Source organism: Chaetodon auriga, chromosome 23 (assembly GCF_051107435.1).
Source record: "Chaetodon auriga isolate fChaAug3 chromosome 23, fChaAug3.hap1, whole genome shotgun sequence".
NCBI lineage: Eukaryota > Metazoa > Chordata > Actinopteri > Chaetodontiformes > Chaetodontidae > Chaetodon > Chaetodon auriga.
Window position 1 is genome coordinate 17583999 of NC_135096.1, and position 13503 is coordinate 17597501.

At 48.7% G+C, this 13503-nt stretch overlaps 1 protein-coding gene across 2 annotated transcripts in view; it reads left to right on the forward strand.

Annotated features, from left to right (window-relative positions):
* The window catches only part of LOC143315979 (histone deacetylase 4-like), a 53292-nt gene that overhangs the window by 36282 nt on the left and 3507 nt on the right, over positions 1-13503 (forward strand). For both annotated transcript variants that reach the window (XM_076723622.1, XM_076723623.1), the window contains 19 exons: positions 1928-2056; positions 2148-2257; positions 2784-2918; positions 3056-3248; positions 4548-4771; positions 7226-7444; positions 7817-8012; positions 8570-8703; positions 8817-8919; positions 9044-9090; positions 9552-9659; positions 10014-10069; positions 10358-10445; positions 10543-10662; positions 11105-11202; positions 11485-11603; positions 11712-11845; positions 12394-12478; positions 12599-12743. In XM_076723622.1, the coding sequence (XP_076579737.1) occupies positions 1928-2056; positions 2148-2257; positions 2784-2918; positions 3056-3248; positions 4548-4771; positions 7226-7444; positions 7817-8012; positions 8570-8703; positions 8817-8919; positions 9044-9090; positions 9552-9659; positions 10014-10069; positions 10358-10445; positions 10543-10662; positions 11105-11202; positions 11485-11603; positions 11712-11845; positions 12394-12478; positions 12599-12743 (2443 nt within the window). The remainder of the gene's footprint in view (positions 1-1927; positions 2057-2147; positions 2258-2783; positions 2919-3055; positions 3249-4547; positions 4772-7225; positions 7445-7816; positions 8013-8569; positions 8704-8816; positions 8920-9043; positions 9091-9551; positions 9660-10013; positions 10070-10357; positions 10446-10542; positions 10663-11104; positions 11203-11484; positions 11604-11711; positions 11846-12393; positions 12479-12598; positions 12744-13503) is intronic.

The following is a 13503-nucleotide window of genomic DNA, read 5'->3' on the forward strand; positions in this document are numbered from 1 at the left end:
GGCTTTGACTCTACCTCTGCAGTGATTATTTGGGGTGCTGTCATATTGGATCATTGGCCTTTTAAAATTTGTTTACGCTCTGCTGAAGTAGGAACCACAGACCTAATTACTCTACTTCAACAGGCTAATTACTGTCCTTCTTTCTAGCAGTAGCCCCTTTGCTTGGTTTCCCTCGCTAGCAGACACTGTCCTCAGATTAAATCCTGGGAAAGTAGTCCTTGTCATCAGTCTTCAGTGTTGCGATAGGAAGCGTTGATCAACTTGGAGTTAATTTCTGTCCTTTTCTTATGAAAACTAAGATAAACCGTCTGCTTTTATTCTCTGAATTAAGGATGATGCCTCATGTAAAACTTGAAGCTTGAAGTTTGGACCCTTAGACAGTCTTAGCAGCAGCTAAGCTAGGCTAGTTAGCTTTTAGCACAACTTGTTTCAATTTAAATCACTGGAAATGGGTCAGATGATGCTGATGAGCTAGCATTAGCGAAGGCTAGCTGTGGAGTGGTTTGTTTTTGCCTCTGTTTTGTAGTCGCTGTAAACGTGACATGCAGTTGTTTTTATGGCATCGTGTGTTTGTAAAGGAAAAACAGATGTCAGAAAGTCACATTTAGGTCATTTACGTTAGCGTGCTTTAGCTTTGTTGTGCAGAATTGTCCATTCCACACTGCTGACCTACATTTTCGAGGCAGCATGCTTTCATCTTCGTTGTCTCCAAAGATGTAAAATGTTGGAAATCCTGATTTGTAATGAACCGTCTCCTCTCCCTCCAACATTAATTGGTTTGACACTGTCTGAGCTCTTCCTCGCTCTTTGTGCTTCTGTTCCGTCGCTCACACTTTGCTCTTTATCACATTTATTTTTACCTGACACTGTGAATGGGAGCAAGTTTTTGATGCTTCCTTCAGGGAATTTTGTCCCTTTCAGTGTGTGCATGTTTACGCTCAGTTTAAAGTAAGAATATGGGAGCAGATTAATCTGGTTATGTCATAATCTGGGTTAGCGGTGTACGCCTTGGATTTAGCCGTCCTTTGATGATTAAAAATTGGATAATGAATAGCGAAATTATCCAAGGTTGCTGACTGGCAGGGCAGAGCAAACAGAGCATTTGCCTCCATGGCAGGAGCCAAGGTGACATGCCGTTCCCTCCTCCCTGTCTCCATTCACAAGTCTGTGACAGTGTACACAAAAGACCAGAAGGCCTTCAGGCAATCAGACATGGCTCCCAAATTGGAGCTAATTGCTTCTTAGCCACAATGTCGTTGGGAAAATGGATCAGAATTTGGCATATTCAGAGAGCGCTGACAAAGGAGGGAGGAGTGGAGCATGTACCGAACAGGTTTCATAACAGAGCGGCTCTGCGGACGGCGCTCCACGACAGATCAATGCGTGGAGCTCCCAGTTTAAGATGAAAGCCTGTGAGACTGCAGCTCAGGTAACTCTCCCACCCTTTTGATTGATTTGCCCAAAGCTGCACCGCCGCCAGTTATCTATGGAACATCAAGGAGGCTCAACAAGGCTGCTGGCGGCTGAGTTGGCAAGAAACAAAAATCACCAAGTTACCAGTTAATAGAGGTAGATGGCAGCGCTGTGGTTTAATTGTTGTGAAGGCACGACACAGTTCAGGGTGTACGTGAGAGTGAAGCAGGGCCGATCACCTCGAGAGCAAACCCCTGAATTCTGAGTCATTTATTCTCACAAATAACGCAGCAGCTTTTGACCTTTTCACTCAAACCTGATCATTTTCATGGAGGAAATCCCAGAAGTGAGAAGAAAAGCTCTTGATTTGGCTCAGCTGAAGTGGAAAAGTGAACTCTTGTATTTTCCTCTTCCCCTTTCCTGCTGATACTCTCGTACTTCATTCAGATCATGTGCGGATGAATGAATGAATGACTCACCGTGTTTGGTTTGTCTCTCTCCACCCTCCTTTCAGCCTCGGAGCCCAACCTGAAGCTGCGCTCCAGGCTGAAGCAGAAGGTGAGCGAGCGGAGGAGCAGTCCTCTGCTGCGGCGCCGAGACAGCCCCATCGCCACCGCCAAGAAACGCTCGCTCGACATGGCAGGTGAGGGACGCGCAGACAGCTGTCCGGTGCTCAGAACGCTGCTGCGTTTTTCTTCTTCTGTGTGTTTGATTTGTTTGTGTGTGTGCTTCAGACTCTGCGTGTAGCAGCGCCCCCGGCTCAGGCCCAAGCTCCCCGAATAACAGCTCCAACAACATCCCCAACGAGAACGGCATCACTGTGTCAGTCTCCAACAACACAGAGGTAACACACCCACATATGTCTTCATTTAAAGGCACTTCCAAATCCCTTTAACCCAAAACCTCTTAAAGCTACTTGTAAAGATTTGCATTATTTTGTCTTTTGTCGGTTATGTATCACGCCTTGAGCGTACTGTATGAAATGAATCGTGCCCCTGAGACATGAAGCCGGAAGAACGTATATTGCGACACTTGCACTTAATGTACATAAACCTAAATTCTAAACAAATGATGAAAGCTTTGCTGTTTTGTGTGCTGGGCTGCAGTTGCTAGCTGTTAGCCTGCAGCGTGCACTAAGGCTGGGAGTGATCTGCAGAGGAAGAACACAGCCGAGGAGCTGGCAACATGCTCTTGTGGCAGCCATTAGTGGCACTCAGGCAGTGTGGAGGAGGCTTGTGGCTGGGACGGTTTTAAATCGCCAGTAGGGTGAAAACGTTGCTCATTCCCCATGTGTGGACATCTACTGCTGCAGTGTTTCTTGTTTTTTTCATGATGCAAACACAGATAAATCATTTAAATGTGCTTCCCAGGCGTCTCTGGCCCAGAGGCTGTGCAGCGGTGCTGAGCGGGGCTCCGTTAACCAGCTGTCCCTCTACACTTCACCATCCTTACCCAACATCACCCTGGGGCTGCCCGCCACTGCCACGGCCACTGCTGCTTCCAATGTGAGGAGGAAGCCGCTGCCAAGCAAAGTGCTTGCAGACTGACTGTGCATCTATTTATCTGGGAATTTGTTTATCTGGTGTTTACTGTCTGTGACCGTTTATTGAAAATCAGCCCTCACCATGTCCCTGCTCTCCAGGTGACGTCGGCCCAGCAGGACGGAGGTCTGCAGCCGGCCCTCTCCCTCAGCCCTCCCTTCCTGTCCGGTGGCCACTTGACCCCCTACCTGGCGGAGGCCGGGGCGGGAACAGGCGGGCACGGCGCGCACAGTCCGCTGCTTCAACACATGGTGCTCATGGAGCAGAGCCCGGCACAGAGCCCCCTGGTGACAGGTAGGAGTACCGATGGAGGTTTTTTACGATGAACAGTGAGTAGCAATGCTAGCTCTGTTAGCGGTTGCAGCTTTGGTGAAATTGACAGTAATGAGAGGAAAAATCTCCAAATGCAACTCTGACTAAAAGTATTATTCAGTTTTCAGTCTGTGGCGGCACAGAAAAACAGACAGAGCGTCAGCACACTCACAGAGATGTGTGTCAGGGGTGCACTGCGCGCCCCCTCACACTGACAGACGTCCATTCATTTGCTCAAACTAATGAGCTCCTTTCATATGTCAGCGTATGCTATGAGAGTGTGACATGGTCGCATTGTGTGCTCTTTCCCATCAGCTCATTCATTGACTACCATTTCGCTGCTATTCTGAGCAGGGCATTAGCACTGAATGGGCAATGACGCACACACAGACGCATGTGTACGTACAGACGAGGACGTGCACACGCCCACACACGGGCCGCGAGCAGGGAGCCAGCGACAGGCCAGATGCAGCAACGCTCAGCTCAGACAAGAGAAAGTCATGATTTCAGCCATGAGAAAAGTCTCCGTACCTAAAACCCACGCGACAGCGACGCGTTAGCAGCCTTTTCAGAAACAGTCGGCGAGTCCTTTTCTCTGACATTTCCACAGTAATCAGGCCTCTCAGATCGTTTGCTCCGTGGAGTCTGTTTTTCTTACTTTCCTCACCCGGATGATACGCTGTAAATGCACTAAGCTGTTCGCTTTTCCTGCCTCCCATCAGCACAATAGAAGAACTGCAGTATGGCAGCACAGATGGTTGTTTTTATTTGGTTCACAAATACATCTGCTGACTAATCTTAGGTCCAACACCAGTAATAGTGAAATCAGGAATTTGTTTTTTTGACGTGAGGACGTCATGTGTTTGTCTCGTAGCTTCGCCTCAGTGCAGCGCAGAGTTAAAGGTCAGGTTGTGGTCTGACAAGGCTCCAACCTTTGAGAAATGTGAAGTCTCGAGCAAAGAGAAAAAAGCTTTCCTCAACGTGCATTGATTCTCTGCCACACTCGAACCAGACGTTTAGTGAGATCTACCAAACCCAAACTAAGAACTTGAAGGCATCAGGCTTAAAGCGTGCTGTCACTGTATCGACACAGTGCAGAAAGTCAAACCTCTGTGTGGTAATCAAACCGGCAGCAAGGAGCGCACAGCCGCCTTCGATTGAGACGCCGCCGTCTCTCCTCTTGTTTCTTGAGCGCTCTCCCAGACAGCCTTCGAAGAAGCTTCTCCTCGTGGAGAGTTTACACTCCTCCTCTAACTAAAGTCTTCCATGTTTGTGTCCCAGGCGTGAGCGGCCTGTCCATGTCGCCGGCAGCATCCATGGCCAAGCTGCAGCGGCAGCACCGGCCCCTGGGGCGCACCCAGTCGGCCCCTCTGCCCCAGGGGAGCGCGGCGCAGGCTCATGCCCAGGCCCTGGCCCTGCAGCAGCTGGTGGTCCAGCAGCAGCACCAGCAGTTCCTGGAGAAACACAAGCAGCAGTTCCAGCAGCAGCAGCTCCACCTCAACAAGGTGAGGCTTGGAAGGCACTTTAACCTTCATTTTCTTCCATCCATAAGCTACAATGTGCACTCTTCTGTCCTCCCATGGCTGTTTTCCCCGTGTGTTGCACATGTCATCATTATTATTGTTATATAAGCGCGGTGCTGATGAAGGCAGGTGACGAAGGGGCCGCAGATCTGACATCGCATTCAAATAAACTGATAATTAATTAGGGCTGTAAGCCAGCGTGGGCCGGCACAGGCGCTGTAGTGTATTTGTTTGTGTAGGCGGCAGCCAGTAGCGTGTTGGCTGTGGACGTGTGTGTGTGAAGTCCTTCATTTTATTCCGCCGTTTTCTTTCTCTGTAGTATTTTTGTTTGTGAGTAGGCGGAGGCAGGTGTGGGTTAACATGTATAGCAGAGTGAGTGTGTGTGTGTGAGTGTGTGTGTGAATGTTTGCATCCACGTCTCTGTGACTGTGGCCGAGACAGTTGCCACGGACTACGAGGTAACTGTGCGCTGCCATGGCAACAGAGCGGAAGCCTCGGCCTTATATGGTCAGGGAGGAAGCGAGCAGCCGCCGCTCTGGATGGCTTTACCTATTCGAGCGGAGTACTCGCTGGAGGAGAGGTGGGTGGATGAAACAAGGGATTTCCTCTCCTCCTCCTCCTCCTCCTCCTCCGCCTCCCCCTGCTCCGCTCTGCTCTCTCACTCCCTCCGTATGTTTCAGAGCTCTCCAGTGGCGGCTGTTCACACAAACATCTCTATAACAGCCTCCGGCACGCCGAGGAGTTTTGTCAGGACCGTCCACGTTAAGTAGTGTTTTATTCTGTCAGATTAATCAGAACACAAGTGGACCAATAGTTTATTTTAAATTCTAAAGTGTAAATAGTGGTCGCATTTTAGTCAATTAACAGAAGATAAACTGACAGCGACGCTGATCATTTCATTGAACGGGGAAAACGTTCTCTGAGGATTTGCTCTTCTCAGACTCTCTGATCTCTCAGAAATACAAAAACTCTGCTGATATCAAAAGGAATAATTCATCATTATGCTGAATATGTTTATTGGCTGAGAGTTAAATGAGAAGATTGATATGAATCTCATGTCTGTGCAGTAAATATGAAGCTATCGCTAGCAGCTGATTAGCTTAGCTTAGCTTAGCATAAAGGCAGTAAACGGGGGAAACAGCTCGCCTGGCTGTGTCAGGTGGTAACTTACTTATTTAACCTGCTCGAAAGTGTAAAAAGACCGAAAACATAACCTCTAAACTATGTGTGGAGACGTTTGTGCATATTTTAATTGTTCGAGGGAGTTTGTGAGATTATTGTACTGTATCCTGAAATGAGGGCAGACACATGTAACGTGTGTTGTTTGTGCTACAAACCAGAAAACTTCATTTAAATTGGATCAGTAACGTCTGGCTGATACCTGACGTTCTGAGCTGTGGTTGTGATGCATTTTCTTTTCTTTTTATAGACTAAAAACTGAATTTACTAGTCTGAAAAAGTCAGTTGCAGCCAGTTGTGACAGTGAATTTATCAGTTCAGTCATTTTTACACCAAAAATGGAAAAACGTCTCTTCTTCCAGTTGCTTTTCTTTGTCGTATATGATCGTAAGACGAATATCTTTGTGTTTTGGACTGTCGGTCCGTAACTCTGATTTAAGCTCAATAAAGAGGAGGTGTCTGGGAAAGTAGAGCAGAGAGGAGGGGGTGGCGGGGGTCAAGGGAGGAGATGAAAAATGGGGGAGGGGGGTGAGAGAAGTTTGTTTGGACGCAAAGGAGACAAGAACAGTAAAGGAGAGGAGGAGGGGTTGAATGAGAGCTGGTGAATGCTCTGACGTCAATGCTGTGTCAGCTCTGTGCCAAGAGACCCAGAGGCTTACAGCTCTGGGAAACACACACACACACACACACACATACACACACACACACACACCTGTAGCTGTAGCCCACTCTTGAGAGTTCCAGCAAACACCTCATTGTTGACGCTGTTCTCTTAGTCTTAAGCACCATGGAGGCGAGTGCTCTGCAGCCCAGAATGGCTCTTTTGAATGGCCCCTGTCAGTGAAAAGTGAATGAACAGACAACTGAATCACTACTCGGCGAGCAGCAGATCCCAGAATGAGTCGCTGAAAAGCAGCACAACAGGGAGCGTGGAATGCCTCTGTTCCATGAGACACGTTCTGCCCCAGAGTACAGTCGGCGGAGCGGCCACTCACATTCAATTACAGCGCATAGGTTTGAAATGAGCGAGACACCAATCTGACTGAGTAATCCAAATTAAGCTTGTTAAAAGAAGAATGCTCCAGAGAAAGGAGTGATTTGCCAGGAATTTGATTCAGAGGAGAGCGTGCCCGTTTGTCTGAATGCCGCCTCACACGTTGGAGGGGATTTGTCACATCCTGCTGTTTTATTGTGAAATAAATTTCACATCGTAGCATCATCGCCCCCCCGTCTCCCCTCCCCCCCTGTTTCCTGCAGATGATGGCCAAGCCCAGCGAGTCCCCCGTGGGCCGCCAGCACCAGAGCCACCCGGAGGAGACCGAGGAGGAGCTGAGGGAGCACCAGGACGGAGGGGCTCTGCCGCCAGGGGTCACCATCAAGCAGGAGCCCCCTGACCCGCAGGAGCTGCAGGAGGAGGCGCTGCAGCAGCACAGGGAGCGGGAGAGGCAGGCGGAGCAGGAGCTGCTCTTCAGACAGGTAGACGACGGGGAAACGTGCCCGGCTGTAGAACTACGGAAGCTGAGAGGATCAGTCGGAAGTTTGGAGAATTGATCCCACTCTGCTTGGCCCTCATGTCGTGTCGGGGCTCCTGGGGGAGTTCTGGAGGTTAAGACTCCCAAACCAGACGCAGGATTGTACTTAGTGCTGTGGAAACGTTGCTCATTGACGGCATCTCTAATTAAATGCTGAGGGGAAACTGAAGCTGCATCATTTGTTTTGGCTGCCATCTTTTGGCCAGAAGTTGTACTTGCAGTATAGAAAATGTCAAAGCAGTTTTCTTCCCTTTAGTCCTGTAATACATTTTCTCTAAATAACTCACCTTTGTCGTTGTGTTTTCTGTGTGAGCAGCAGGCCTTGTTGTTGGAGCAGCAGCGCATCCATCAGCTCAGAAACTACCAGGCCTCCATGGAGGCTGCCGGCTTGTCAATCTCCTTCCCGGGACACCGCCCCCTGTCCAGGGCCCAGTCGTCCCCGGCCTCAGCGTCCTCTTTCCCAATCAGCGTCCCCACCACCGATCCTCCCACCAAACCTCGCTTCACCACAGGTCGGCACCCCCGTCCTCTCTCACCGAACATCTTTTCTGCATCTACCGCTGCTCGTCGTCTTTGATGTTCAGTCTGTTTTCTGTTCTGTTGCACCGAATCTGTTTATCTATTGTTTCCACAATCGTAGCCTGACTCTGCTCTGCCTCGAGCATTCATTGGAGAAGTTTTTGGCTTTGAATTTCACTTCCTTTCTAATGCACTGGGGAGTGAAAAGAGAAACTTCCATCCAAAAAGCAGGTGAATTGGCCAAAGGATGGTGTAATGGTTCCGGCCTCCATCTGGCAGCAGCAAGAATCGAGCTGGAGGAGCTAATCTTGCCAAAACCCTTTCTCACCCACTTTGTCTTTCTCTCAGACATCTGAGCCTTTAAACAAAGATGAAAACAATAAACAGGCGGAGAACAAATGAAGAATCCGGCTCTGACCTGCAGCAGATCTTTCCTTCTCTCAACTTTTACCGCCATGAAGATGCCTCATGCTACGGCTGTTTTTCCATTTGCACGCCATAGATATTTCAGCATGTTTTAAGGAGTGTGTGTTTGTGTGTGTTCCCTCAGGCCTGGTGTACGACTCTTTAATGCAGAAGCACCAGTGTATGTGTGGAAACACCAACAGCCACCCGGAGCACGCGGGCCGGATTCAGAGCATTTGGTCTCGGCTGCAGGAGACTGGACTGAGAGCGCAGTGTGAGGTGTGTTAGAAGAGGAAAACACTCCACGCTGAACATTACGCAAAGTTGTAAACTGCATATGAGAGTTGTATCCCTCTGTGTGTGTGTGTGTGTGTGTGTGTGTGTGTGTGTAGTGTATCCGTGGGAGGAAGGCCACGCTGGAAGAGCTGCAGACGGTTCACTCTGAAGCCCACGTCCTGCTGTATGGAACCAACCCTCTCCGACAGAAACTTGATTGTAAGTGCACACACACACACACACACACACTCACACTCACACTCACACTCACACACACAGAGCATTAGAATAACTCAACTGCTCCTATCCAGGCATGTTTTAATGTTTCTTTTCTGATCACCAGGTTCAATCACTCCCATGTTCGTAAGGCTACCGTGTGGAGGAGTGGGGGTGAGTAACATTCACCTTCGCAGAGTGAATTAAAACACCAGCCTAACAGACTGAGGCTGAAGCTAACAGGTCTCAGGTGATGGTATCATGCTAACAGACTGAGGCTGAAGCTAACAGGTCTCAGGTGATGGTATCATGCTAACAGACTGAGGCTGAAGCTAACAGGTCTCAGGTGATGATCTCATGCTAACAGACTGAGGCTGAAGCTAACAGGTCTCAGGTGATGATCTCATGCTAACAGACTGAGGCTGAAGCTAACAGGTCTCAGGTGATGATCTCATGCTAACAGACTGAGGCTAAAGTTCATTTCACAGTTTAAATTTAATGTAGGAAATAAAACGTAATTGGCAAGAAATGCTCAAAATGTATTAGCTTCAGGACGATGGAGGAGTATTGAAGTGTCCCTTCACTTTATCTCCATGTCGTGGATTCAGGTGGACACTTGTGTTTTGTGTCTCCAGGTGGACAGCGACACCATTTGGAACGAGGTCCACTCGTCCAGCGCGGCTCGTCTCGCTGTCGGCTCCGTGGTGGAGCTCGTTTTCAAAGTGGCCACTCGAGAGCTGAAGGTAACTGTGATTGCGCGCAGAATGAATGGATGATGACCTTGAAAACACGGTGATATCTGCTCTGGATGAGGCTCAGAAATAATTTGCTAACTCTGGTTGTGTCACTTTTTATTGTTTTCTCTGATTTAATGCTGTGGTGGCGCTGTAGCAGTAGCAGCTAGTGCTAAAAATGCTTTATGTCAGCCTGTTTCCCATTCAGACGCTGCGTTTCAAACCATTAGAGCCTCCACTCTTCATCTTTTGAGTTTGCACTGGGCCAAATTACAGCGTTTTACCACCACTTAGTAAACACAGGGGAAACACTGAGGGGTGATCAGTGCCGCGGTGGCTAACAGACCCCGTCTCTCTCTCCAGAACGGCTTCGCTGTGGTCCGCCCTCCTGGACACCACGCAGAGGAAAGCACTCCCATGTAAGGCCGCAGCCGTCGCCGCGCTCAGCTGGAGACACTTCATCTATGCATATACAAATACCAGCGCTGGAACAGGCAGTCTGGAACAGAAATTACATAAACCATTGAGTTTATTTGCACATAAAGCACTGAGTGCCTTTATTCTGGCAGCTGTTTCAAACCTCTCTGTTTATTCTTCATATCCTCCTCACGTCGTGTTTAAAATGAACTGTAAAGACATGAAAGCGGAGCAGAAAGTGCTTCGGCGCTGATGAGTTTCTAACAGCTTCTCTCTGCTGCTGTTTTCAGGGGTTTCTGCTACTTCAACTCTGTGGCCATCGCAGCCAAACTGCTGCAGCAGAGACTCAACGTCAGCAAGATCCTCATCGTGGACTGGGTCAGTCTCACGTCATCACATCATCATTGTACGTACAGTTTTCTGAAAGGCACACATCGTGGCAAAGGTTGTGATGATGTCATGTGTTTACTGTCAGGATGTTCATCATGGCAACGGCACCCAGCAAGCCTTCTACGATGACCCCAACGTCCTTTACCTGTCTATTCATCGCTATGATGACGGCAACTTCTTTCCCGGAAGCGGAGCGCCTGACGAGGTGAGCGCGTGCTAACTGTCAGCGAACCTGAGCGGAGCATTCCCAGTGCATTGTGGGAAACATTTTGTCACAGGATTCACTTTTAATGGATGACTGAGACAGAAAATAGTGACAAAAAGCCCCAAATGACGACTTTAATCTACTTTTTTAACTGACTGACAGTCCAGAAAGATAAGAAAAAGAGAAATCGTCCCTTTGAGAAGCAGAAGCTCGTTAAATGCATCAAATGAAAATTCCTTCAGTGCTTCAAAATTCATTTATATGCTGTTTTATGACTCCTGCATAATCTCCAGAGGATTCTACAAGTATTTAAAATGTATTGGACCTCTGGGAACAGCGTACATCAGTCCAGACAGAACCGAAATTCACAAAGTAGTGACTAAAGCAAGCGGAAGTTCGTCCTGAACGTGTGAACATGAGTCACACCTGTGCCTCTCCGCAGGTGGGCAGTGGGCCCGGAGTCGGGTTCAACGTCAATGTCGCCTTCACCGGAGGCCTCGATCCACCCATGGGAGATGCAGAGTACCTGGCTGCTTTCAGGTAGCAGACACAACAACCTGCACGGCGAAATAAACGAAGTGTTCAAAGGTTTCTTAAATTGGACAAAGACGCAAGAAAAGTCGCCGTCTTTTGAAATATCAGCTTTTTCTTAATAAAAACGTTTATCTAAAATGTGCAGAAGGAGAACTAAAGGATGAAGAGATCATAAAAATGCTGCTGATTGATGAATGAATGTCTGCAGGATTGAGTATCTTCTCCATTCACATTGAAATATTGGCTGTCACTCAGTGTAACCGTCACGCTCCACCCTCCCCCTCTCAGGTCAGTGGTGATGCCCATCGCCAACGAGTTCGCCCCAGATATCGTGTTGGTCTCCTCTGGCTTCGACGCTGTGGAGGGACACCCTCCACCGCTGGGCGGCTACACTTTGACGTCCAAGTGTGAGTGTGAGATTACGTGAAGTGTGTTTCTTATCTGGCGCTGCAGCAGTGGACCACACAAAACAAAGAGTCTCTTGGAGTTGCTGCTAAAATGCCTCTTTTCCTCAGGTTTCGGCTATCTGACCAGGCAGCTGATGACCCTCGCTGGAGGCCGGGTGGTCCTGGCTCTGGAGGGGGGTCACGATCTCACCGCCATCTGCGACGCCTCTGAGGCCTGCGTGGCCGCCCTGCTCGGCCAGGAGGTAACACGCAGCGTCTGAATCCTAATGAAAGTTCCTTATGAAGAACAGTCAGCCCGCTTTGAATCGGTCTGTGACACGACTGCAGACCAACCTGTGGATGTGGAGCCATGTAAATATCTGGAGACGTCATTCAGATTAATCCTGTTTTAATCTGCTGTGCTGGCCATGGAATGGAAAAACAAACAATGAGAATTTATTTTGAGGACAAAACTGCACTAATCCCAGTCTGATGTATCACTGCTGGAGAGGAGAGCAGCAGTGAGTCGGATGAGGAAGGTTTTAAATGAAGTTCTGCCTGAATCAGTCAGAGAGCGGTGAAATCTGCACCGTTAACTCCCTGCGCGCCCTCCAGCTGATCACTTTCAGTGTTTCTGATGCGTTTGGTCAAACACGAGCCGGCAGTAGATTCATCAGGCATTAAAGGGTTTGACGTCACCAGGAAGTCACATGCTGCACTCTTTCCACATCAGCCCCTTGTGGAGAGTATTGGAAATGCAGCTTGCTCCATACTCGTGTTGACTTTTTCTCTGTGTTTGCGTTCTGTGCAGCTGGACCCGCTGCCGAAGGCCGTCCTCGAGCAGAGGCCCAATCCCAACGCTGTCCGCTCCCTGGAGAAGGTTTTAGAGACTCACAGTGAGTTCACCCTCAGCCACTCACACACACACAGATGGACACAGTCACGTCTGTCAGATGGCATCTTGGGGTCTTATCCCTCTGCTTCCTCTTATGTCTTGCCCCCCTCCTCCTCTCCAGGTAAGTACTGGCGCTCGGTGCACCGCTACTCACCGCGGCTGGGACTTTCCCTGCTGGAGGCCAAGCGAGGAGACTCGGAGGAGGCTGAGGCCGTCAGCGCCATGGCCTCGCTCTCCGTGGCCAACACCAACGCCATGGATCAAAGGTAAAGGATCCAAAGTCACAGCTGAAGTCGTCTGCATCCACAGGCTGATTTACAGGCCTCTGCCAGCTGTGTGCTCCTCAGTAGAGTCAGCGTCTGCTTCCTGTGTCCTGCACGTGTGGTTAAAGTCGAGTCGATGGCAGGCATCCACTCAGGATGGTATATACTGACCAAGTGCCATAACTGAATATTCCAACAAATATGTGGAAATTTCACTGTTCCAGGCAGCAAGAATAAAAAGGAGACGCAGAAAAAGAACAAAGAGACAATGAAACAGGATACAAAGCAACTAAAATCAACTATATACAAGTACATTATGTACAAGAAGAGTGTCCAAGTACATATGAGTACTAAATAAATATGTAATATTGCACAAGATATGTGCACAGACATAATGTTAGAGTGTATGTTAAATACTGGAGGAGTGTAAAAAGGTTAAAGGTCAGAGTTAATATGAAATATTACAGACGTGGTTGTATTAATTTTATTTATTTATTGCTGCATTTAACATTTAAAGGAGCCGTGCACATTACTGTACAAACATTACTTTAGAACAGCAGAGCTTTCAGCTGGACGCCTGGACAGATGTTAGAAAGTCATCCTGACAAAAAACTGCTCAAAGTTTCTCTCAAAACCCCCCAAAAAATGTGAGGCCCAGAAACAGCTGACAGGTTTTCAAGGAGAGGAACATTTCTGAGTAACTGGAGCAGCAGAGTGAGTCCCAAGTCCACGAGGGCCAGGAGGTTATCTGCATGGAGCCGCT